Source organism: Dromaius novaehollandiae, chromosome 26 (assembly GCF_036370855.1).
Source record: "Dromaius novaehollandiae isolate bDroNov1 chromosome 26, bDroNov1.hap1, whole genome shotgun sequence".
Taxonomy (NCBI): Eukaryota; Metazoa; Chordata; class Aves; order Casuariiformes; family Dromaiidae; genus Dromaius; species Dromaius novaehollandiae.
The window spans coordinates 7,032,126-7,058,122 of NC_088123.1; the positions used below are offsets into that span (position 1 = coordinate 7,032,126).

At 56.0% G+C, this 25,997-nt stretch overlaps 1 protein-coding gene across 1 annotated transcript; it reads left to right on the forward strand.

Moving 5' to 3' along the window:
* The first annotated feature begins 172 nt into the window (after positions 1 to 172).
* On the forward strand, positions 173 to 22,925 carry LZTS1 (leucine zipper tumor suppressor 1). The gene is made up of 4 exons (XM_064497676.1): positions 173 to 418; positions 15,747 to 16,234; positions 16,768 to 17,580; positions 19,100 to 22,925. The coding sequence occupies exons 2-4, from the start codon at positions 15,884 to 15,886 to the stop codon at positions 19,778 to 19,780; spliced, it is 1,845 nt and encodes a 614-aa protein (XP_064353746.1). The 5' UTR covers positions 173 to 418; positions 15,747 to 15,883; the 3' UTR covers positions 19,781 to 22,925.
* The last annotated feature ends 3,072 nt before the right edge of the window (positions 22,926 to 25,997 follow it).

Here is a 25,997-nt window from a genome sequence, read left to right on the forward strand (position 1 = left end):
AGGGCCCGTGTCCCCGCTTCTGCTCCAGCCGCCGCTCCGCACCGAGCCGCACGGGCGCAGCCGGGGCCTTTCCCGGGCGGGGGGGCCGCAGGCGGCGGACCGAGCCCCGGCGCGGCGGTGCCTCCTCCTCCTCCTCCTCCTCCTCCTCCTCCTCCGCTCCGCCGGGCCGGGGGCAGAGCCGGGCGGGGGCGGGCGAGGGGCTCGGCGCTGCCGGCGCCCGCGGCACAAAGGCCGGGGGGGGCTGCGCCCGCGCGGGCCAATGCGCGGGGCCCCAGGCTCCTCCTCCTCCTCCTCCTCCTCCTCCTCCTCCTCCTCCGCCGCCGCCGCCGCGCCGGGGATGCCGCCGCCGCCGGTCGCGCACCGGGGAGCCGCGCCGGGACCCGCCGCCGCCGCCGGGGGAAGCAGCCGGGGACCGAAGGTAGCGGCGGCTCCCGCGGCGCGGGGGCTGCGCGGCCGGGCAGCGCCTGGGGCCGGGCGCCACGGGGATGGGCGCGGGCGGCGGCGCTGCGCGGGGCGCGGTGAGGGGAGCGCGGCGAGCCCAGGGGCCGCGGGGACCGACGGGGTCCCGGGCCGGGCAGCGCGGGGGGGGATCGGCGGAGACCCAGCGCGTCCAGGGCAGAGCCGCGGGGATCGGGCGGGCCGGGGCCGCCGCCGGTTTCGCCTCCTTCTGCCGCCCGGGAAACTTCTCCGCGGAGACTCGAGCGGCTGCGGCGCCGCCGGGAGCCCCCGGACCGGGACGGGGAAGGGGAGGAACCGGGCGCTGCCTGGGGCTGTCACCCGCGGGGGGCGGCGGGGAGAGCGGGCAGCCAGGGACCGCTGCGAGTATTCGCGCATCTGCCCGAGCGCACACGCGTGCGGCCGGGCACGGTCGTGGGTTCCCCCGGGCACGCGTGTGCGCTGGGCGCTCGTTCGCACCCCGGGATGAGAGTTGGGGCGGCTGGTACCGGCCAGCGGCTGCACAGCCGCGGCGGTGCCTGCCTTATCGTCAGGCTCATCTGGATTTCGCATGCGAGCGCTGCAAAGCCAGGGATTAATTTCTGCCTGTAAAAGCAATGCTCGACCGTCTCTGTGGCAGGAGCCGGCTCAGGGCCGTCACTTCTCACCGCGCTGGCGCTTCGCACCCAATGTCGGAGCGTCTGCGCCGCCCAGCAGCCCGGCGTGCCAGGGGCAAGCGTGGGGCCGGGCCGTGGGCTCTGCGTGGCCGTGGCTGCCCGATGAGTTTGTGCCTTGCTGCTTCCGAGGGGGTTTGATGCCTGCTCGGGCTTTGCAGGGAGCATCTCTTTCCCGGGGTAGTTGGTCGAGGGTGCGAGCTCCCCGGGGGCGGCAGGGAGGTCCAGCGCAGGCGGGCGTGAGCTTGCACAGGGCTCTGCTGGCCCCGCTGCAGCCCTGAGCTTGTGCCCGCACCCCTCAACCCCGACCCACTGCGGTGGCACCGCCATGGCGCTGGTGCAAAGCCCTTTCTCCCGGGGGAGTTTGCATCTGGCTTCACGTTATCCCCTTGCGCTAACGCTCCTGCGACGCTGGCGCTCGGCCGTGCTGGCAGCGCTGTGCCCTTGGGTGCCCCTGCCCCTCGGGACTGTTTTCGCCCTCTGCTGCCGAGGGGCAGCAGTTCTGGGGGGTTTCTTCCTCTCTCCCACCTTAACGAGTGAAGTGAGGCCCGTGAGCTCCTGTGTTTGTGTCCCGGTGCGCCCATGGCGAAGCGCGCAGCGCCCGTCCCGTCCCCCTGAGCAGGCTGGTGCTCGTGCAGTGACTAACGTGGTGTCCGGGTTCCTCCAGAGCGCCGCTTGTCCGTGCCGAGGGCTGCGGCGAGCGGAGCACGAGCAGGAACGAAACTCCGCTGTCTGGCCTCCCGATGCCATCGCCCCAGACGCCGATCACCCCTCTCTGAAATAGCTGCCGGGGGGTCTGCCAGGCCCCCTGCGCAGACCTGGCCCCCTGCGCCGGCACGGCCGTGCTGCCGTCCCCGAGCCTGCACAGGGCCCCGCCGTGCGGCACGGCCTGCGGGCTCGCGCCCACTGCTCACGGCCAGCTGCAGACCGGGGCTTTTCAAGGACCTGCCAAGCCCTCCAGCCAGCAGCTCTCCTGCCGTCGGCTGCGGCATCACCCGCGCAATTAATCACCGGGGCCATTAATCAGAGGGACAAAGAACTGTAAGTGCAAAATCATCAGTGCAATCGGCAGTGGGGCAATTAATGGCAGCTGCAAAAGTGCACTCAGAAGCACAATTGCACGCCGTGGGGGACGCTCCCCGCTCCCCGCCTGGCCCCCGGCCCCTCTCCGCGGCTTGCACCCCAGCTGTGCCCGCACCCCCCCGCGAGCCCCTCCTCCCGGGGCTGCGGGCTGCTAAATCGGTCCCGAGTTGTTCTTTTCCACCCACCCTTTAGTCACTCTTCCCTGGCAGGCAGCGCTGCCGAGCGGTGGGAGGCAAACGAATGTGAGATTCAGGCAGGAAAATGAGATTTCAAGACAAGCCAGGCCACCGAAGCGGCTCGGGGACCTCGAGGGCAGCCTTTCCGTGCCGAGGGCACAAGGCGCAGACCCCCCGCCCCAGGCTGGCTTCGGCAAAGGGGGCACTGGAGAAAGGGGGGACAAGCTCGGCCCTTGCAGCCGCTGCGCTCCAGTGCAGCCAGGCAAAGACAGGGCTGGTTCCTGGGAAGGGGCTTCCCCCGAGGCAGCGAGTTACCGGGGTCCTTTGGAGGGGAAGGGGAGCATCCACGTCTGGCTTCAATGCAGTGCTCCCAGCTGCCTGGAGGAGCAGAGCGAAAAATGCAGATAGGGAAGGACATGGGGAGGGAAGGGAAGGATCAGTGGATGGTGAAGGACCTGGAAGAACCAGGGAGGCAACTGCTCAGCTTTCTCCCTAAGAAGGGAAAGGGAAAGTACCCCAGAGGACAAAACCCTGTGTCCTGTCACCACAGGGAGCACTTATTCATGTCACCAGGGACACCAGCAGATCCAGGGATCCTTCGCCAGGTTGCTCCAGAGCCGCTCTGGGTAGCGGGGCAGAGTCAGGACTCAGCTGCAGCCAAGCGCTAGCTGCCTGCTGCTCTGCCCTCTTGGGCCTCCCTTGGCCCTTGCTTTGATGATCTCGTTAGCCTTAGATCGCTATTTTCCCTCTTTGAAAGCCTCTGCTCTGCTGTGAGCAAGTACGGTCACGCTCGGCGTGCTCTCGAGAGGCATCCGCGGCATGCGGAGCGGTGGGCAGGCGCTCGCGGTGCGCCCGGGAGCAAGGCCGGAGGGGCCAGCACCGCCCAGATCACCTCCGCTCTCGGCGGGCGGCATTCGGCGAGAGCCGAGCTCCGGGCTCGCCGGCTCGTGCAGGAGGACGCTCGCTCTTCCACACGCCCCGGCAGAGCTCAGAGCCCGTGGTGTAAAGTACTGCGTGGACAAGTGTGAAAAGATAGTATCGCTGAAACCATTAAAGGAAACGGGTGCTGTAACTGCTCCTCGAAGCACAGACTGGCGTAAAAAGGATCATGGCAGGGTGCTACTCGATACCAGAGCCACGCGTGCTTTCATCAGGCAGCGCTGCACGTGCCTGTGTACCGGGATTTCAGTCCCACTGAGTTCAGAAAAAACTTAGCACTGACGGGAAACTCGGTGTTTTTCTCTAGTCCCCCTTAATGTGGACTCTTGTGTGCGTGTTCATAAATATTTCCTTCTCTGTCACGTGCTTCTCTTTGGTTGGGAGGTCTTAACAGTCACCCCCTGCCTAATTTATTTAACGTTACATGTTTACCGCGTTGCCCCGGGCTCGTCTTTGCGGTTTTCTCCGGGAGACGGCTCCCAGGCACGCAGCCACAGAAAGCCCCTCCGCGGAAGCGGAAAGCAAGCTGCAGCGAGAGCCAGGACGCAGGCAGGAAACGCGAAGCGCGCGAGCCTCCGGGTCTGGAGAGCTCAGCGGTGAAGGCGTGCGGCCAGGAGTGGGCAGGACCTAAGTGGATGGTTGCCATTAGGGATTAGTTAAAAATAGCAGAGAATGTACAAAGATTTGGCACGTGGGTCACAAAGTCTTTCCTACATGGATTGTTTGTTACTATCAGGTTTTTATGTTGGCTCACACTTAAAAAGGCCCCTCCTCGAGCAGGAAGGCTGAACTAATTTATTCTGAGGAGTCCTGAATGTATGTGCAACTGGCCGTTCCCTAGTTTCAGAGAGCAAAATCCAGGCGGAAATGCACCATTGCCCAGGCAGCGCCGGGATCGCTCCTGAAGCTGCAGCACTGCCAGGGAGCCGCGGCAGCGAGTCCCCTCCCTGCGCCGCTTTTCACCTGGGACCTCCGGGCAACCCCAGCCTGTGCTTCAGACCTTCCTCAAAGGCAGAAGTTACCTCCCGGGCAAGGGAGCTCTCCATCAGCCTCACTAGTGGTATAAGGCCTCTGTGAAAGCCAGCTTCTTCCAGCAGAGGGTAGCAATGCATGTACATGCTCTACTGTGCCTTAGAATAAAAGTATTTTTAATTATTTATTAAAGATACTCATCTTCTGAGCCCCTTGCTTTTGGAAAAATGAGCATTTCCCCACCTTAGGGCACTGGTGCGGCTCAGGTCGGAGAGCCTGCAGCTGGATGCTTGCCTGCCTCCGGGCGTGGGAGGGGCGGCCTCCAAAAGGCTCATTTTAACTTGCCCGTCTTGCAATAACACAAGGCCATTTGCCATCAATGAAATTTTCTAAGAGAAATTTATTGAGGATTCATAAATGCCAACGGGATACATTTGGCCACTTGCCATACTGCACAAGCAAAGAAAACTAAGTCATAGGTTCTAATTCAGCATAAAAATTGGAAGGCACGTTTAGATCTTTAATTGCCTTTTAACAAGGCATCAGGGGCAACAGCAGCAAAACCCAGAACTGATCAACAGACTTGCCTCTCTGAAACGCAAGCGCCTGTGTTTATTTTTTTAGACAATTAAATGACATCCCTGTAAGCCAGTTATGGATGATCTCGTGTAAAGGTTAATTGAATATTACTTGCAACTTTGCTGTGCATTTCTCTTTTGAGAGAATTGCTACATTTGGCAGCCAGGAATTAAAGGGGTGGTTTTCACAACAGGCCAAGTTAGAAAAAAGAGGAGGAGGAAAATCGGAAGTGAGAACTGCATTTGCCTTTTTTTCCCCTCGCTGTGGCTGCTGCACTGACGCCTGGTTGAGCGGAGCAGGGAGGAGGAAATGTAGCACACGCTAGAAAGCGCGAGAGGGAGTTGAAGGAGGAAGAGACAGTGGCAGCACAGCAGATGCCTTTGCACAGCGAGGACTGAGATTGGCTCTTTATCAACATGCAGAAGTTGCCTTTTCTCAGCCCCCACTTGGCTGAACATTATACAGGGTACAAAAATACCCAGCATTTAGACAAATCACAGGATAACTGGCATCACACACAAGAATGGTAGCATAGATAGAAATTGCACAGCTTAATTTTGGACCTCAGGTGCTGTGATGCTGAGCCTAGCCTTGAGATGGAAAAGTTTAGTTTGTTGAAAGATCTTTAGGTCCTGCCTCAGAGCATATCTTCCCCCAATACCCACAGTCCCCTGCTAAGGACAGAGATTCAGGGTTTTCAGCTATGCTGGATGTGCAAATCAGAGTTACTTTCCCTCTCCTTTCCTAAGGAAAGCAGCTTAAGCTTCCCACTGCAACAGGTAGTCTCCAGCTGATGATTTAGGATCCTTTTCTTTCTTTCTTTCCTTCCGCCTGCTCTCTACCTCTTCACTTTCATTCCCATCTCCCATCTTACATGCACCATGCTGGGATCCACTCCTACTACAGCAAATTCTCCTTTCAGGAATATGTTCCAAGAGAACCAGCATCATCTCAGCCTTTGGCTGCTAATATCCTTACTGAATCGCCCATCAGCAGTGAGAGGAAAGCCAAAGAGCAGAAGACAGGTCCACAGAGCAGTAACTGCCGCGGGCTCTGCAAGCACTCATGTTGCACGGGAACTGGAGGCCTCGGCCCAGCAGGGCTGAGAGAGAAGCAGCACAGATTGCTTCCTGAACCCCAGATGTACAAAGGAGGGGCCAAGAACCTAGAGAAGTTGAAAGACCAGGCAGCAGAGAGAGGGGAGCCAGCTGTGCGCCCCGAGCACTTACCGAGGTGCCGGGAGGATGGGCAGGCTGGGCAGCGTCGGCCGGCTGGGGACGGGAGGTGTAAAGGGCAGGACCTCGCACACAGCAACTCCTGGCTGCTTTTCAGCTGCTTGGGAGAGGAGAAGAGACAATAAAAGACAAGAAGATTGCAAACAGAGCCCTGTCTCCATGGCAGCCTGCAGCTCCACTTCTAAATTTTCACTGTATGTGAAGAGGCTACTTCTCTTTTTATTTCGGGGAGAATTTTACAGTGGAAAAAACCTTAGATCAGATATTTCCTGGCAGTTAGCAGTGACTGGCTTGTGGAAGGAAACCTTTGGTGCTACCATCTTGTCACCCCTGTCCCTCATTACTGTGTTACTGAAGAAGGGAGACATGTAAAGTCCCATGGGTTAACAGTGCAACTAGAAAGCTGGGAAGAAAAGTATTTAGGGCTCATCTCAAGTTACAAGAGGCTCTTGCTATTTTTAACTGGACAGGCAAACCCTTCACTTCAATCAGGCCTCAGCGAATCAGCACAGGAGGTGTACGGGATACAAGCCTCGCTAGTCTGGCCACTGACAGGGGCTACAGGTATTACTGCAGGCTACAGCTATTCAAATTACCACCAGCGCAGACCTCCTCTACAGAGAGATTAAAGGGCAGCGTCTCTGTGACTTCCCAACCATGGTTCAGAGGCACCTGCAAGGAGATGCAGAGAGGCTGAGCTGCCTAACGCCTTGGGCAAGCCAGACCCTTGCGATCATCTTTTCTGGATGCCCCCCCACACGTTCACACCCTGGCAGATTGTGTTTTATAGGGTCAGAAATAGATGCATGAAAAGGGGCCTCGCAGATCCAAAGCGAAAGCCACGCTCAGCTGTCGCCCACCTCGGCACCAGCTGCCAGCCCCAGACTGTTCCAGGCCCCAAAATAGCTCTCCCGTGGCGGGGACGCGAGGTCCCTTCACCATTCTCCGAGAGCAGGAGCAGTCGCTCTGCACCTGGCAGCCTCGCTGGGAAGGGCAGCGATGACTGATATCGTCTGCAAGGTCCTTGCTGGGAACAGGCACCCCCTCTCCCTGACAGCACCCCGAGAGCTGATCCCCAGCTCTGTCACCAGAGAGTTGCACAAACTTCTCCCAGAAACTTGCCCTGTTAAGAGAGGAGTCCTGCGCGCGTTCGGTAGCGGTTGAATTGCTGCTGGTGGCATGGGTGAGGTGGCTCTTGGTGCTGACCCTGCTGTTTCACACTGGGCAGTTGTGCCCGTTTCGGGAGGAGTGTGAATTCCCTGCAGTCTGGAGGCCGTGGCTATGTTCCAGTGGCAGAGGGAACCACGAGCTCTCATTGCCATTCAGGTGTGCCTTCCAGATCCCCAGAGAGTCAGCAAACCTGCAAAAGACAAAAGCAGGGACCAGAACATTTCTGAGTTTCCAATTAGCAGAGCTTTAATTGCAGTATTAGTTGCTCATTAGTGGGAAAAGCCAGATGCTTTTAGGAATTAAGCTGAAAAGATCTCTCTCTCCACCCCAGGAATATTTAACTCCGGCTCATACAAGCATTTCCTTTGTACTGGGAGCATGACTGATATGACTTGTGTGGGTGCAGTGCTCGGGTGTTGAATCACTGATGAGCTCCGAAATCCGTATGACGTGAGCTCCTGGCAAAAGTGGGGAAGCTGCAAGTAGATCTGGGTATTTCTGGGTGACACAGGTGGGGTTTCTTCACATGGGGTCAAATAAGGGTTGGGAACTGTTTCCCCACCATAAGCTCATGTAAAAACGTTACAGGGCAGTATGTGGCCCTAAGCTGCAGAGCCTCGCAGGCGGCACTTAAAGTCAGAAGACAGAGCAAGAAAGCTTTTGGGCTCTGGTCTGAGCTGAGAACTGGGTAGCTGGGGATGTCGCAGATAGGACTGAGGGTTATTTGCAGAAATACATGGCATAAGGAGCATAAAGAAGTGCTAGAGATCAAGATGGTGTGGTAATAACAGGGGAAGTAGAGGATCAGGCTCAAAGAGCAGTCCGGGATTTTCCCATGATGCCCTGCCGTGCCTGTGTCCGCATCCAGCGCGTGCAGTGCATTACATGGGGCCGAGTGCTCTTGGGAACAGGTCACGACCCCTCTTTGAGGTCAGATGGACCCGGTGTCCCCCCACGCTGAGGGCAAGGCACAGGGACGGCAGGAGGCTCGGGGACCGTTGGAGCCCAGCGCCTGATAACAACGCTGTTTGGATTTGTGCATATGTGAAGCTACTTAATAACAACTGCAGCTGTGTGGGGGAGAGCGGAGGCATCTCAGCACTGGAAATCACTCCTTTCGTTCTGCGCACGGAAAACACGGACTGGCTTTGTAAACAGCGCTGTCTCTCCGAGGTCGACGCAAACAGTGCTTTCATGCTGTACAGGCGAGGCAGGGGCCGTTTCCTCCTCCAGTTCCTCACACGTGGGAAGTGCAGCCTTGCTTTAATAACACCATCCTGTTGCTAACCGCTGCCCAGGCTCACAGGTGGGAGCAAGTTAAGCAGGTGCTGTTTTGTCCCCTCTTGCAGCATCACTCGGTGACCTTGTGCGTGGCAATCGGCTCCTCCTCAGCCTTGCAGTGTACAGCTCTGAGCAGGTCACCGGGACGCTGCTTGTTGCAGCTCTTTCCACCCACGTATGAAGCGATCGTCAGCCCCGGAGATGGGGCTTTCCCCAGTGCGTGTGGTGCTCAGACACGGGGAGGATGCCAAGGGCCAGGCAAAGCAGCCTGTGCCGTGGGGATGTCGAGGAGTACTGCAGGGACCTGGCATTTTGGCTCATCCATCTCCTCAGTGGGGCTCAGCTGCTCGTTCCTTGAAAATCAATTACACAGTCCCCAGTTCAGTCCTATCCAAACAGGTCCCTCTGCTCCTCTCCTGACTCTCCTGTGGGCTTTGACAGATGCCAAACTCCTTGCAGGCTGCCAAGGCAAACACCAGCTTTTCCTGGGAACAAATGCCTGCTAGCTGAGATTAAGGCCTTTTAGCCACCAGCTCCAAGCATTTCTGGTCTGTCTCATTTCTAAGTCCCTCCCAGGCTAGGGAGACAGAAAGAATAATGCACCACTTTCTCTAAGCCCACATATTTGCTTGTGTTATTAGTTTGTGCTCAGGCTAACTGTCCAGTAAGCATTTGCTGGTGAGAAAGTACAAGGCTCTGCAGAAATGCAGACATTTGAAGTCATGAGACTTTGCTGACTTACATCAACTTTCTACAGATTGTGCAAGCGTCCCCAGGCAGGGACCAGATCCTCTCCCTGCAGCAGCAAGGGCTCCTGCGCAGGGAAGCACAGTGCTTTCCCCGTGAAGGGATCAGACAGCACAGAAGTAGGCACAGCACAGCGGGTGGTGAGCTGATATCCTCTAAAACGCACTCTGCCAATATGATTCATCGTTAATTTGAGACATTCCTCTTATTCTAGTACTGACTTCCCCAAATATAGCTTAATCCAATCGCCTCAGCACCAACTAGTTCATCACATTGACAGCTTCACCCTGCTCTCCCATTAAAGCCACTTGTTTTAATTAGAGGGCTTTTGTAGCAGATTCACGTACAAAACTTTGAGAAACTGCAGAACATGTCACCGCTGAAGTACAGCCCTGTTCCCTCACCATTAGGCAGCTCGTGGTCCCTGCTCCCAAGGACGCTGGTAGGCGAGGTCATTTCCCAGGCTCCGGTAAGACAGCGGACGCTGGATGCAGTCCCCCAGGGCTAACCAGACGAGTCCCTCCAACTGCAAACCGATCTCTGCACGTGACCCCTGATATGAGCGTGACAGAAGCAGAGGAGTCCGTCTGCGCAGGGCCCACGCTGAGGCTGCTGTCTCAATCTCAAAGTATCTTGGATGGACAGGACACGCAGGATGCACGTGTATGCAGCTCCCTCGAAGCTCTTTCCAAAGCTGATGCCAAACTCAGCGTTGATTTCTGGCTTTTCCAGCAGGGCTGGCAGGAAGAAGGGGTGTTGAAGTGACCTCCCATCTGAGCAGTTCTCCAGCAGAAGTTTGGTGCAAAGAGGCAGTGCTCCACACTGGTGATGGGTTTCAAAACTGATGAAGATTCCCTTTTTTTGCTTTTTTCCTGCTTGAGCAGTTACACCTTCATCTCCAGGGCCTGCAGCAGGATCACCGGTCATCACGGAAGAGCCCAGCTGCCAGGGGACACTGGCAGAGACACAGCACACTCTACTACTGCTGCACTGGCATTAAGCCCACCAAAATCACTGCCAAACCCACTGCTGGCTCTGCTAACAAGCTTCAGCCAGTGGGTGTGAATTCTCTTAGTGTTCATTGAAATAACATTAAGTGTGATGGACTCCTGGGCTATTAGAGTGGATGTAACATGTAATTGAGGCTGGTTATTCTTCATCTGGAGTGTCCCCCTTCACTAATGGCAAATCAGGGCAGAACACATGGTGCGCGCTTTGTGAGTCCCTGACTCAATTCAGTCGCTGCCTCCGATCAGAATGATCCCAATGAATGTCAATGAATGAAGGGGGGACAATGAATTAGAGTGAATGAAAGCCTTGTAATGGGGCCCTTCACCAGCACCGGGACAATCGGACAATCGACAATCCAGCACCGCAAGGATGGCGTCTGCCTGGGCGGCGTTTGAATTCGTTCCCATTAGCGCGATTAGGGTGAAGATTACAGGGTGGGGGCAAGGTCGGCTCTGCTGATGGGGCTCTCCAAACCCAATTGCTGCCTTTTCTTTGGAGACTGAAATGAGCAGGTTTCTAAGACCTGGTCTCCAGCTGGGCACGGGAAGAGCGGGCTGAGCTTGTAAATCTGAACAGAGACGCACAGATGCTCACACAGCCCAGGGTCAGTCAGTCTCACTGGCCTGAAGTTTGTTAGGGTGAGGGATGCGGGGGCTGAGCTCTTCCAGAAATCGGAAACAACTGCTCCTGGTTTTGATTCCAGATCCCAGAGCCAGCTCAGTGCTTGTGGGACTGCTGCAGTCCAAGTTTTAGATCAGGCCATATCTTCATTAAAACATAAGTTAGATGCTCTGGGTAGAATATGCACGGCTATTTACTGTGGAAATGCCCACATTTTACCCTGGGGCCACAATTTTTAGTATCTCAAAGACCTAAATCATCGAACAGAACGTGGGCACCTCACCTGACAGTGATCTACAGAAAGAGGAAGGTGACTTGTCCTGGATCCAGGCTCTTGGCAGCTGATACTGCTTCTGTATTATCTGTGCATCTCCCAACAAACACCCAAATGTGTAGGTGCATCTGCACAGAAATGATGAATAATAATGCAAGAGGGAAAAAGAGTAGGCGAGAGAGTGCAGAGGAGAAGGAAGCTTTCACATACCAAAGGGGGGAAGAACAGGATCAGCAGGGAGGGAGTAACCCTGTGAAGCCTGGAAAGAAATGAAGGCTTTTTACTAAGGTGATCTGTCTGGGGAAAGCAGAGAGAAAGCAAATGCCTGTGCAACTTTGCAAAGAAAAGGTGATGCATTTTAGGGAAAGGCTTCAAAGAAACTGTGCTGGGAGGAGATAAGATTAAATTCCTGCGACTCATTCAGAAAGGAGGTGATGGGGAGCGAGTTGTCTCGCCTGTGTCTAATTGCTAGGTAGGCATGACTGGATTTTGGAAAGGAATGTGGGATGCCATTCATTTTTTCCCCTCTGTTTCTGCAAAAGCAAGAATGGGACCATCCACACTTTCAGACCTGATCCTCCAGGTTTGGGCACATCTGCACAGGCATTTATTGGTGGACTGTCCACCGCATGAATCCCACAGGATCCTTGTGCCTCTCAGTGCAGGTCAGGGGCCGATCCTGTCCTTAGCAGTGATCATTTTCTCTTGCACTGTATAATTCACCTGAAAGCAAAGGCAGGAGATGCTGCAGTTAGATGCTGTGTGTGCTCTGAATAGCCATGAGCAGCGGGACCAAAGAGCAAACCCCACACATGGCTCATTACCCCTCCACCTCAAGTGATTTTGTTAACGGGTCCTTGAAACCCCAGGAAGGGCCATCTAGCCAGCGGGGCACTGCTCCCTGCCTCCAAGCACAACGTCTCAGCTCCATCACTTCACACCCGGCATGCCCCGTCGCTCCGACAAGCGCAGGCAGCAAACAAAGGCCGGGGATCCCGCCGCCCCGGCTCGCAGACATGCGGCAAGGGCCGACCGACGCGGGGGCTTGTGCTGTCGCCTTAATCCCCCTCCCCGCGCCTGGCACGTACAAAAGAGCAAGGGACGCTTTGAGGGGCTAATTTGCCGGAGGCAGCAGAGCGAGAGGGAAAGGCTTGTGTCTTTTCTGGCTTTCTGTCCTCATTAATTGGTGAGTGACAGGGCAAATCACATTTTAAAGTAATCACATTTAACACCAAGAGTTGGGCACAGCCAGGAGCAGAGCGGATGGAAATCTGCAGCATTCAGGAAGGTTAATGGCCTCAGAGGCAAAGGCGCGTGCAGGGATGGGTGATACAGTAGCACTGCCTTGCACACTGACAGACGCACACAAATGCACAACAGACACACACACACACACACACACACACACGGATTCAGCCCAGAGATCTTCACCCAGAGACACCCTACACGTCCATCCAGGCAATGTGCACCACGCGCAATGGCGCGAGCTCCCTCTTTACAGGCAGCACGAGCGCAGGAGCAGTGTGCGCACACGACGCTGACCCGGCTACGCACGATGCGCACCCCCCGCTCCAGCGCTCTGCCCCCCCAGCCGCTGCACGCCTGCACCCCGGTACGCACAGGCTGATGCAGACGTGGGCACCCGCCACTGCCAAGGCATTTCCAGATCCTGCACTCTCAGCATCATTTTTTTTTCCCAACCCCTTTTTACAGTGAGGGTGTCACTCTGCAATATGTCTAACATAATCACGGCAGTTGCCAGTCATGCAAAAACCCTTCCAAAAATACGTATATAAAATGACTAGGTTTTGGTTGGCTCAGCGAGCTGGTGTGGCTCCCTGGGGAGCCGCGCGGTCGCTAGATCTGACGCAGGGAAGACGTAAGCACACACCACGAGGCTGAACGAGGAAGGGGGACAAGTCGGGTCCCCCCTTTTGGAGGTGCCCTGAAGCTGGAGCACAAGCCCGAGCGCTTTGCTAGCCCAGATGCGCTCGGTTTACCTCCCCAGGCTCCGAGGTGCCAGCAGTCTGGCTGTCTTCAGAGCCTTTTGCTTTCTACTAATGCTGTGCAGCGAATGCCAACTCCTCCACAGCTTTCCAAAGGTTCATTTTTAAATCAAAAGAGGGAAGAAGAAGAAAAAGGTATACCCAACCCTCTTAGGCATGCGTAGGAGGGTTGGGATTGATCGAAACGCCTCCTGCCAAGAGGCTGGAAAGTCCCAGCTTGCTCCCCGCAGCATCTCTCCTGTCTTCTGCAGGCACCCAAGAGACCAAGGGAGCATGCAGAGAAAGGGCCTGGCTGCTCCCTGGCAGGCCGCAGCTCCGCACCCTCCGCCCGGCCGCGGGCCTGGCTCCCCCCGCGCGGCGGGTCTGCCCACCCTCCGCCGCTGCCTGTTTGGAGGCATCAGCCCTCCCGGCGCCTCTGCCAGAGGTGCATGTAAATACAATGGCTGCTTTCCTCTCGCCCGCTCGCACATGTTGAACGCTGTCTCTGCGATGCTGTAGCTATAGTTGGCAGCTTTTATTCTGTGACACTGCCTTTTTTTTTTTTTTTTTTTTTTTCCACAGGCACATGCACACAAATGCGGTGTTGGGAACACGCGCTCGCAGAGCAGGCTTCTGTGCCAATTATCCTGCTCCCGGTAGCTCTTCCTCCCCCTCCGCACACATCACGCCTCTTACCCTGTAAAAATGAATGAATCCAAAGGCATCGATCACTTTTAACATGTCAGCACCTAGGCAACAGTTCAGACCCTGGTTCTTTGCTTCTCTTAATCTCCTAAAAATGGATTTGGGGGTTGAAGTAGATATTCCGATTTCCTGGGACTTTTCTTTGACACTTAGTCAATCTGGGTCCTCAGGGCACAAAAGAAAAGCCTTTGCGGGGATGTGGGAGCGCTGTCAGTAGGTGCATTTAAGAAGTTCATCGGAGAAAACCCTCCAGAACGGGTGTGAAATGGGATACGTCCAAGATGGGCTGGCAAAACGCAGAGGTTAGCGTGGCCTCTCAAACAGCAGTGCCAACGGGATCCCCGGCTGGAGCGGAGCCGGGGCAGGGCAAGCACGGGGCCCTGGGAGGGCAGCCCCCTCCTCCTCTGTGCTCCCGCCTCTTTCCCTGCAGGACACGAGCCCTGTCCCCAACCTGGGGACAGCTTTTACCCCTGAGCAGCCCTTGGGAAGCCTGCTCGGACCACAGGACCCCCAAAGCGGCGCATACCCCGGAGAGGAGAGCCAGGCAACGCAACGCCGGGGCCGTGGAGGAGGAAAGCTTTTAGCTGTTTTGCATGCAGTGGAGAGCAGAAATGTTTCCGATTATTCACACTCCTGAAGTGACTCAGCCACCAAACAATTCCCCTTTCTCTCTCATCTTCCTGTGCAATCTGGATTTAGCTCATTTTGATTATGCTCTAATTTCTGCCTACCAGCAGCTCTTCCCCCTTCTCCCCACCTCACCCTTTAATTATCTAGATGGAAGGTGCATCTCCATTGTAGCCCTGACTCCGGGAGCCAAGCATCGCAAAGGCCACGAGGAGCTGCCTTTCTTTTCTTTTTCCCATAGCAGAGAATTAACACAGCGCTGCATACCTCTGAACCATAATCACAATACTTAGCACATACACAACGCCTCTCGTCTTCTTAAGTGCTGCACAGACATTAAGCGTAATTAAGCCTCACAGCATCCCTTTTCAGGCGGGTTAAGAGGAGCACTGAAAATTGGCGAGAGGGACAGGATGATGCAGGAGAGGGGAGGGCGACTGCACTTGCGGGGCTGCCAGCCTGGCAGCCAGAACCATCGGCACAGCACGAGCAGGAGGCACAGGCGCTTGTGGAAATCTGTACCTATTCCCTTTTAAGCACCCAAAGATTACTACAAATCCCTTTTCCTCCTCTCCACGTCCACGCTGCGAAGGGTCCCGAAGCAGTGGCTGCTGCGGAGAGCGCGGTGTTCGGGATGAACTCACCCAGCCTGCTGAGGCCAGAGGCTGCCAAGGGAGGGTGGCATCACCCTTCCCGGCAAGCTTCCAGGGGCGGGAGGCTCCCAGCCCGCCAGGAACCGTGCCACGGGGGGGGCAGCGCGGGTGCCAGCCAGCCGGGAGCACGCCGGCGGCTCGTGGGAGGCTCCTGGAGCCTTCCCCAGCGGCAGGGGAAAGCCCTGCTCTTTCCCTGCGCCTCCTCGTCTGCCGCCCTCCCTCGCACGGGGCTTTCACAGAGGAGAGGGAAGAGGCGCCCGTGGGCTGCCAGCCGGGCGCCTGCCGCGCTGCGGGGCTCCTTCGCCCGTGCCCGAGAACCAGCGCAGCTGGGCAGGCGCACACGCACCCCGGCACGCGCTGACCCAGCCCTGGACACGCAGGGAAACGCACACGCGCTCGTGCCCCCACGTGCTGACGCCAGCTTTCAGCAGACAGACGTACCGGTGCAAGGCGTGCGCCTGTGCGCTCACAGTCAGAAACCGCACACCTCCCGCCGATACCCAAAACAGGGGCTCAGAATTGCACCCCCAGCACACCTGCCCCTGCTTTTCCTCATCCTGCTCTCTTTGCCTCCCTCAGGCCTGCAGCTCCCGGGCCCAGGGAGACCTTTGCTATGATTGCAGCACCGCACGGCTCTACCCGCTCCCCGGCGACCCCCCTGCGCAGTAAGGCCGGGGCCTCCCCTCTCCGCTGCCTGCCCCCAGCCCGGCAGCAGCATGGGGAGCGTCAGTAGCCTCATCTCCGGCCACAGCTTCCACAGCAAGCACTGCCGAGCCTCCCAGTACAAACTCCGCAAGTCGTCCCACCTGAAAAAGCTGAACAGGTACTCGGACGGGCTGCTTCGCTTCGGCTTCTCGCAGGACTCCAGCCACAAGTCCGGCTCCAAAAGCAGCAAGAATGAGGACTTCTTTTACATCAAGGTCAGCCAGAAAACGCACGGCTCCCACCGGGCAGACTACACATCGCTCTCCGGCGGGGAGCTGGGCAGCCAAGCCGGGACGAGCAGCATGGACTTCGGGGCACCCACACCTCAGAAACTGATGCCCTTTTCCAATCAGCTGGAACTGGTTAGTAGGGGAGAGCGTGTCCCACAGACGTGCAGGTCCCCGTTCTCCCCTGCCCCACGGCGGCTGCTCGGGGCACGGCTGCGCAGGGGCCTGCTCGGGCTGGTGGCCGGCTGGTTTGTTAATAGAGGGCTGGGTCCACCCTGACAATCCTCGCCTGAACGTGGGTGCACATCCCACTGACGGGGCTATCCTGGCCTCTGGTCCAGGAGCAGGCTCAAAGAAAATAGCTGGAGCCAAGGAAATGGGAGGAGCGGGACAGCGGGGAGGCGCTGAGGGCATCCTGCCACCCCCTGCCTTTCGGGATCTGGGTCAGCAATGAGCCGCTATCCTTTCAATTTTGCTCATGTCGTTTTCCACCAAGAGAGGTGGCTCTAGCTGTCAGGTAGCAGCATCCTCCTGAGCTTTCAGCCCCTCTCCTAAGACCCCAGCCATCCCCGCTCCGGGGCCTCTGTCCTTGGGGACAGAAGGGACTGAGGAGAAAAGATCAAGGGATGTCAGTCTTCTGTGCTGACCACCTCTGCTCTTCTCCCCAGGGCGCAGAGAAGACTGCTGCAAGACCGACAGCCTTCAAACCAGTGCTGCCCCGCTCCGGCGCCATCCTCCACTCCTCCCCAGAGAACGGCGGTCACGTCTCCCAGCAGCTGCACCCCCTGGACAAAGCCAAGGAGCAGGAGCTCAAGCCGGTGCTGTGCTCCGGCGGGCTCTCCGACTCCGGCAGGAACTCCATGTCCAGCCTCCCCACCCACAGCACCAGCAGCAGCTACCAGCTCGACCCGCTCACCCCCATGGGACCCATCAGCCGCTTCGGGGGCTCAGCCCACAACATCACCCAGTGTGCCGTCATCCAAGACAGTAACATGATGAGCCTCAAGGCAATGTCCTTCTCTGACGGGGGCAACAAGATCATCAACCCCGGCAAAGCCCACCATGCCTCTGAGAAGACCACTTGCATCCGTTCACCCATCTCCACAGATGAGTCCACCATCCAGGAGCTGGAGCAAAAGCTGCTAGAGAGGGAGGGAGAGCTGCAGGAGCTCCAGTCAAGCTTTGAGGAGAAGGAAGTCAGCTCCTGTCAGGTTTATGAAGAGAAACAGAGGCGCTGCAAGGAAGAGCTGGAAGGCCTCAAGCAGAAATGCAACAGCAAGCTCAAGCAAACCTCACAGAAAACCCAGCGGACACAGCAAGTCCTTCACCTCCAGGTGTTCCAGCTGCAGCAAGAGAAGAAACAGCTCCGGGAGGAGCTGGAGAACCTCATGAAAGAGCAAAACCTGCTGGAGACCAAGCTGAGGTCCTATGAGAAGGAGAAGACCAGCTTTGCCCCAGCACTGGAGGAGACTCAGTGGGAGGTAAGCATCACTGGAGCACATCAGAGCGCAGCCTTGCAGACTGCAAATGCCGAAAGCAAAGGGTGCGCATGGAATGAGGCGGGAGCACAAGCACCACAGACAAACCACGCACCTCTTCTCCACTTCTGTACCTGCATGCAGTACTAGCTGCGGAAGGTCTGAGCAGTGCAGGCAGGCAGGCGCATGTGCCAGGCGCTGACTGGAGAGGATGTAGCTATTTAAACCAGGGAGAGCTCGTCTGTCACATGGATGATCTGCAAGTTGCTATCGATTGGCTCACTACCTTTCTTAGCAACTTAGCACCTCACATCATAAGGAAACAACTACTGCATAAAAAAAAAAATCCAGTCATTAAAATAACTTAACATTTCCAACCTCCCGCACAAGGTTCTCCAGGCTGGCTGCCCCAAAGGAGTAGTAAAGCTGCCTTCCCATACGTAAATAGGAGCTACTTGGACTTGTCTTGAGCATTTATTACAGAGCAGTAAAACCTTCCACTCCAAGCTTGCACTTAATATTCTTACTGATTGGGTATCATTGAACAAAGACAGTTAAACTGCTGAAAATTCAGAAGCGAGCCTGCCCACCCACATGACTAAAATAAACAGATATAATTTCATTGCAACTGTACAAAGAGAAGTATAGCTATTGTCTAATGTATTTAGAGAAGCATGATATTTACCTTTGCTCTCTTTTATCCTTTCAAGGATTTATTATATAATTTTCAGTATTTCCATTCTATTTGCTCCCAAAGCGATGATTCCCAAACCCTCAGGGTATGTTTTCAAATGAATCTGAGCTATCTTTTCATGCCGGTTTCTGAACCCTACCAAAATCCCAGCTGCAGGCGCCTCAGCAAGAGTGGCTGGAAGGAGATACCCCAAAAATCTCTCTGTGAGCTGATATGCAACACTTGATATATCAAGGGGATTTATGTGCTTTGCTCCCAGCTGCAATTTTGCTGGGTTTTAGGGTGCAGTTGGGTGTTTGCTTGCAAAACAAGCTTAGCAAGTTTAACTGACCATGTGAGCCTTCAGCAGTGGTTTCAGCAAACCCGTTGCACTGGGTGTTGAAACAGGGAGTTCCCTTGACACAGTCCATTTCCACATCTCAGCTGAGGAGCGCCAGCTTCTTCAATCCCTACAGCTATTTCACAAGCAAACCTCTGTCTAGGCTGGAGATGTTCTTGCACAGAAAAGCCCCACAGAAGAGCACGGTGTCACTTCCAGCTCACCCCGAGAGCCTAGGCAGCTAAGTTTTATCACCCCCTTTGCTGGAGCACTTCTCTGAATGGTTTGGATGAGATGCAGGATATAAACAGAAGCTGGCAGCGTGAAAGCTGCGGCCAGAGCCAATTTCTCAGCCAGGATCTCTGCATTCAGATGCCCAAGCATGCCCTGCCTTTGCTTGCATGGCGTGACCGATCTGCAAGGTGGTTTGCTAATGCCTTGGCTGCTGTTGACAACACATGGTTTTTGAGTTTCAGCTCTAACTCCGGGTGCTGTGTCCCTCCCTACAGGTGTGCCAGAAGTCCGGGGAAATCTCCCTCTTGAAGCAGCAGCTGAAGGAATCCCAGACTGAGCTCAACACCAAGACCACTGAGATCCTCAGCCTGAAAGCTCAGCTGAAAGAGGTGAGGGCAAAGATGGAAGGGCTGGAGATGAAAACCCGAGACCTGGAGGACTCTCTGCGCACCAAAGCCATGGAGCTGGAGGTGTGCGAAAACGAGCTCCAGCGTAAGAAGAATGAGTCTGAACTGCTGAGAGAGAAGGTAAACCTGCTGGAGCAAGAGCTCATGGACCTCCGAACAGAGCTCGCCATCCTGAAGGAGCAGCTGAGTGAAGGCCGGGACAGGGCCAGGTCTGCCTCCAGCCCAGCCCTGGGGATGGCGGACGACGCACAGGCGCTGCAGGGAGAAATGGAGAGGCTGAAGGCAGAGCTGAAGGCTGAGCGGGACAACAATGAGCAGATGACCTCCAGCTTCCAGCACGAGCGGCAGACGTGGAAGGAAGAAAAGGAAAAGGTGATTCATTACCAGAAGCAGCTGCAACAGAGCTACCTGCACATGTACAAAAGGAACCAGAACCTGGAGAAGATGCTCCAGCAGCTTGCCTCAGGGGAAGATGGCAAGGAGCCCATTGAGTTGGATATACCCGGTGCTGATGTCCCCTACGAAGACATCATCGCCACCGAGATCTGACCCAGGCCTTCCCTCTCCTCCTTGCAGATGGGTGTCTCTTCCAGGCAAGAAGTACTTCCCTGTGGCTCAGTACATGCTAGGTGCACCTTGTACAGTTCAGATGAGCCATGTATTTATTAGCTGAGCTGTTTGCCTGGCCAGCTCACGAGCCCTTCTCCCTTCCCAGTGTTGCACCGTGACGGTGCCCTACGCTGCCTGTCGTGTTACAGAGGTGAACAAGCAATTTGTGCCAATGGTGACGTGCCTAGCATCTGCCCCTCGTGTCCGATGCACCCTTGGCAGGATGCCTTCTGCTCATTTGTAGGATTGTTGAGCCAGAAATAGGGGCAAAAAAGGAACGGGACTTCAGCAAAAAAATTTCCTATAGGGACAGAAGATGATGCAAAACTCTCAAGGGCAAACTCTCCCCACAGGGCAAATGCCAGAGCAATGAACGCTGGTTCAAAGGGAACCTGTGAGTAGCACAACTCTGGGAATGGGGATGCCACAGCCCTTCCCACCTTGTTCAAGAAGAAATAACCAACACCACATTTCCACCACTGGTCCCTGGCCCACAACCTGGAGAAAGCACGAAGCTGCTCTGACATTTATTTATCTTTCTCCAGTTGATTCTGATTTCCAGAGAGCGGTGGTAGCCAAGGAGCCAGCCCATAAGGAGCAAGGGGATTTGTACCGTGCCATTGGCAAGAAATCCTGCTCTGCTTCTTCATTCCTTCAGCTATCCTGGAGTGCCTCAGGAATGACCCGACAAGTACACACATGCACACACACGCTAATTCAAGACTAAGGAGGGGTAGCAACCTTAGATTTGTAGGGTTGACTCTTGGCTTCCCTCCCGCCCAGTGCACGCCACTGGAAAGCACCATCTTCTAAAAGGACTAGTGACTATAAGAGCTCACCCCAAGGGCTCACTTTAAAAGAGGCCTGGCTTTCCGAAAGGTGCCTCTTGGGAAACAAACTCCTTTCAACTTCATGAAGTTGAACAGCAAGAATGTAAGCAGCCAGAAATCAGCAGTTTGTTTGCTTTTAAGAAAATCCCAAGTTAATTGCTTTCCACCTTCTCCTTTCTCCTTATCTTTTCAGAGTTGCAGCAACCGAAAAATGTAGGATCTTTCGCCTTTCAGTTATCACAACAGTAACTCCTGCCTCGGGCTGAGCCAGCATCTGGCAGCAAGCTCCTACTTTGTTACTGCAAATACCCACGTTGTAACCGCCTTTCATTAATGATCATGGCCCACGTTGAATCCAAGCAGGTTTCCTGTCCCTCATCTACAGCTGCACCAGCACTTCCCTCCTGCAAGGCCAGGGACCTTCTCCTAATTTGCACCGTAAAGCACATCCACAGCGAGTCATCGTTCCTGTCTCTGAAGGACAAGGACTTAACATCCCTATTCTCCAGCTGCTAAACTGGTAACTGGATTTAAGGATTAACAGAAATTTCCAAACTGCAGCCAGCGCTGAAGAATCAAGAGTGAAATCAATTTTATTTACCCCAAGGGACTTGGCCCAATGCACAGGCAGAAGGCAATGACCCCACATGCTCGCTCTCTTTCTCGCTGTGACTGACTCCCTCCCACTTTCTCTCCCATCAAACTGACTGCCTTACTTCCTCCCATGCCATTAAGTCTGCGGCTTCCCGCCGCAGCCGTTGACAGGAGCTGGTAAGAGAAAATGCTCTAATTTTGTTTTCTACCCTCGCTCTTAAAAAATTTCCTCCTGCCTTCAGCAAGCAAATGAAAAGGCTCCGCCGCAGCAGCGGGCTCCAGGGGAGTCTGCGCTTGCCGAGGGGCCCTGGGAGCAGCCCCTTCCCGTCGCCTCGTGCTCGGCACAGCAGCCAGGAGGGAAACCGCCCGCTACGCACCTCCGGCAGCTGCCAAATACCCCGCGAGTCGGCCGCTGACGTGCGACAACCGATGTTGAGAGAGCTGAGCTGGGCAGGGTGGAGGTTTATAGCCGGGACCACTTTGTGCCAGTGCAATGGTATTTTTACTGCAATGTGTTTATTTATCCACTAGCAAGCTGGGCAAAAGCCCACAAAGCCCTCTCCCCCCAGGCTGCGGGGGAGCGTCACGCCCCTGCCCCTGCTCCCCCCATGAATTCGGCCAAGGGCTCAAAGCCAGGCTGCCCTCGCACCACCAGCCTCCCCCCCCCAGCCAGCAGACTCTCCGCAAAAAGATTTCACATCCCTCGCCCCACTCTAGCCTGACAAATGCACAACTTAGAAACCAGTCTGTGCCTTCCGTACCTCCCCCCACGAGGAATCTCGAGCCATGTGCCACCCCGCAAGCGAGCCCCGTCCGGGCATCCCGGGCTGGGCGCACCGCACAAGCCCATCCTGAGCCATCGTCTGCTGGAGGAAAGCAAACCTCCAACCTGGGTTTCAGCCCTGAGGCTCTAGGTCAGGGTTAGGTCAGGTCACTTTTCCTGCAAGCCACAGGGCAGGGGAGCAGTCCCAGCCTTTGCCCAAACCTGCTGAAAGGATGGTTTAGGAGGACCAAACGATCAGAGGCAAAAAGAGAACAGCAGACAGCTATCCAGTGCCCAAAGGAGACGCTGCATCCGACTCAGCTCTGGCTCGAGAGGCCAGAAGGGATTTTCTGCATCATCCAAGCCATAGACCTTCACCAAGCGGTTTTGTATCCCCCTCCCCATCCCGTGATCGAGCCGAGTGCAGTTATTGGAAGCTCTTAAGTGTCAAATAAGTGAGAAGCACAGAAGGGAGCAGAGCTCTTCCCGACTGCCCCCTTTTTAATAGCTCCTCACAAGGCATTGGCCTTCCCAGGCTTCCCAGCCCTGTTCCTGCCTTGCCCCTGAAGCCAGTGGACTCCACTGCATTGACTCTGAGGGCACCCGTCCAGTTTCCCTGTAGCACCAGCCCCGCATCCTCACCAAGCGCTGTACAACGTGATCGACTGGAGACGTTGACTTGCTGCCTTTGCACAACGCTGTGTTTGACCGTATGCATTGCAGATGTGTCATTCCTTGGTGTGAGTAACGGCTGTCCCACCCCGCTCCAGGAGAGGCCAGGGTTCAGCCTGTATATATAATTATTTTTCTGCAGGTTTTTTGGATGTTACTTCTGGTGACTGATGTAAACTACTGGTAATTTTATGTTTTTATTTATAAATAAATTTTTTAAAACTTATTTTGCGCTCTGTGAACGATATGAGCTATTTGGATTTTAAGACCAGAAGGCTGGTGGCCGCGTTCACAGCTGCCCTTTTGCGTAAGGCAGAACAAACTCACAGCCCAACGCATTAACCAGCGCTGAAGCCAAAAGCTGGTAACACGCTGGGCTGTGCCCTGGGGCCCGGCATACAGGAATTTCAGCCATCTCTGCCCCAGGAGCGGTGGCTGTCAGCAGGCTTTGGGGGCTGCAGAGCTGCCCGAGCTGCAGTGACCTGTCCTGGTGTCCCGGGGTGTGGGAAGGAGCAGGGGATGGGAACCAGACCTCGGCCCTAAGCCAACACTGCTCGAGTTGCCCGGTCCAGCACAGCTGCTAGCGGAAAAATAACCAAGGGCAGATTGTGCGGCGGTACACGGACGCGTGGGAGACTGCAACGACATGTTGAGTGACATTTCAAGGGACACGCGCACGGGAGCGACCGATCAGTCCGTCAGCCAAGCCCCCTCCAGCACGCTACGTCTCCGCAGCAGTCGGCACCGAGCTCTCCCCGCACACAGCAGGGACGTGCCACAAGTTTGTGCTTCCTGGGGCGCTCGGACACGGTCCCGGCCCCCCTGTCTGCTGGAGAAGCGCCTGCCCCCTCTTTTGAGGGGGGTGTGGGTACGACCATCACTGGTTGTAGCTGTGAAAAACAGAGTTTTTGTTCCTTTTGCACCCCAAAGACAGACACTTCTAGGGCTCCCATTGACTTTCCAAAGACAGAAAGGGAGAAATCACGATGGGAAGCACCACCAAGGGCCCCGTCTTCCCCACGCTAGGATCACGTTCGCCTATTGACTCATTCATGCATATTTCAGGCCTTCTCAACTCCAAATCCCACTGAGGCAGATAAGCCCTCTCTTTGCAGCACTCCCTTCACATTTGCATTGCAAGCCAAGGAATTACAGAAGCAAGATGCTGTTCAACCAGCTGCTTCATCTTTCCCCCCGGTCTGCACTAACAAGAGCTCTCTTGCTGGCAGAATTCGGCCCCAGCTCCACAGAAACAGAGCCGAGACCCTGGCGTCGCCTCCCAGGAGCTCTCGCAGCCTCCCCTGGGACTCCCTGTGCTCCGGCTGCTGCAGGAATCTGATTTTGGCTTGTGCTGTAATTGCAAGCGCTGTGGCCCAGGGACACTCCGTTTACTGACTCTTTTAGCCTCCGATCTCTGCAAACCAGCTTGCAGTCGCTGCCCCTCACGCACCTCTTTATTCCCATCCCTCTGCTTTTGAGGACGTCCCCCCAGGGCAACGCCGTGGCCAGCCCCATCTGCCACGGGAGCCAGCCCAGCAGAGCGCCTGACCTGCCAGTCACCAGCAGCAAAAACGCTCCTAAGCAAAGAGAAGCTGCCAAACCGGGACGGCTCTTCCCTGCTCTGGGCATCACACGGGCAGGGCACACGGGCTGCCTCTTGCCTGGCAATCCCCAAGCGCCTCTCAGCCTCTGCCCGTCTCCGGGGCACAGCACCCGTCAAGCCCACAGAGTTGGCCGCAGCGCGAGCCGCGGTCCCACTGGGGACTCTGCTCCACCTGGCCCGTTCGCTTCCAGCCCCGCGAGCGCTTCGCGATGGGGGCGAGTGTCATTATCTCGGCTTCGCAGCTGGGATAAGCCATGCGTGGAGAAAAGGCAGCTTGCCTCAAGCATACATCAGGGTATCAGAGAAAAGGAGATAATCTGCCTGGCCCGTGTCCCACCCCTGCATGCCACAGGCTTCACCTTCCCGGCTCTGCAGATTCGTTTTCCTCCCAGCCCCATTCAGCCCTGTCCCCCTGCACTGAGCTTGCGGACCCGACCTGCCGCCTTCTCCCCCTCCTTCGGCAGCGCTCCCAGAGCAGGCAGATCTGCCCCTCCACCCGAGAGGACCAGGAAAAACAATTACAGAGAGAGAGACAACAAAAACATCTTAACGAAAGCCAAGGACATTTTGACTATGGAACAGGCTCTTTCCCCCCCCGCAAACTGATCAACCCAAAGCCTATTTGCACTGCACAGATCTGACTGTTTCACAGGTCTAAACAGTGAGTGACACTAGCAGGGAAACCAGAAGCCCCAGAGCGGGGCGGCAAGAGGATCTGCAAAGCATCCTAATTGTCCACAGCACAGCCACATCCAGCCCCCGCGGCCCCTCCCTCCCTCCCACCCCTGTCCCTTTCAATTAGAGGTAATTGGGACTTCTGCAGTCTTCATAAGAAGCGACAGGTGAAGCAATTTGTATTCCCAGCACCAAAACTAACAGGACAATTTTCTTGCCACCAACCATCACTAGGACCACTTGGAGACAGCTCCTGGGCCGCCCTATTAAAGGGAGGAGCTTGAGGAACAGAGGAAAAATACGGGGAACACTCAAATAAGGGGAAAATAAAAATTCACATCCTGGCAATTCATCCCAACTGGGTAGCCCTGTTCCCTGGGGTGCTGCCAGGAGCCTGGCCCCACCACGGCTCAGGGTGAAGGCCCCGAGCCCACCCGGCACGCTGGCTTTGCGGCCCCCTCCTCCAAAGCGTGGCAGGGCGCAGGCAGCAGGTACCTGCACCGGGCACCGGGCTCCTGCCGACACTTTCCAGGGAAATCTTGGCTTTGCTCACACTGCCTGAGGCATGAGGGAAGTTTATTTTTAGAGCCTTTGAAAACTGCTGAGGAGGAAGGAGATAGAAAACCACGTGCGAGATCTCTCCTTTTTCTCAACAGCACCTTCTATTACAAAAGACCTCTGGTTGTCACCTCCCTTCAGCTGCCTTCCCGGCTGTGCAGGCTGCCACGCGAGGCTGCCTGCTCGGCCAAGCCCTTCCCAACTTTTCCTACCTAGGCCTATGCGTGTATTTGGATTAGGACAAAAAAGGGCAAGGAGGCCCCCCAGTCTGGCTGTTATCCCAAGGCATCACAAGGAATGCCCCTGTCCCAGGGAGGTTACAACCAAGTACAAAGGACACAGCAAGCTAAGGCAGGGAACTCACCCATGGCCACGCGGCTCTCGTAAGCGCAGCGCTGTGCCACTGGCAGGCTGTCCTCGAGGCAGACGCGCTGTGAGCACCGCTTCCCAGCGGAGCCGGGT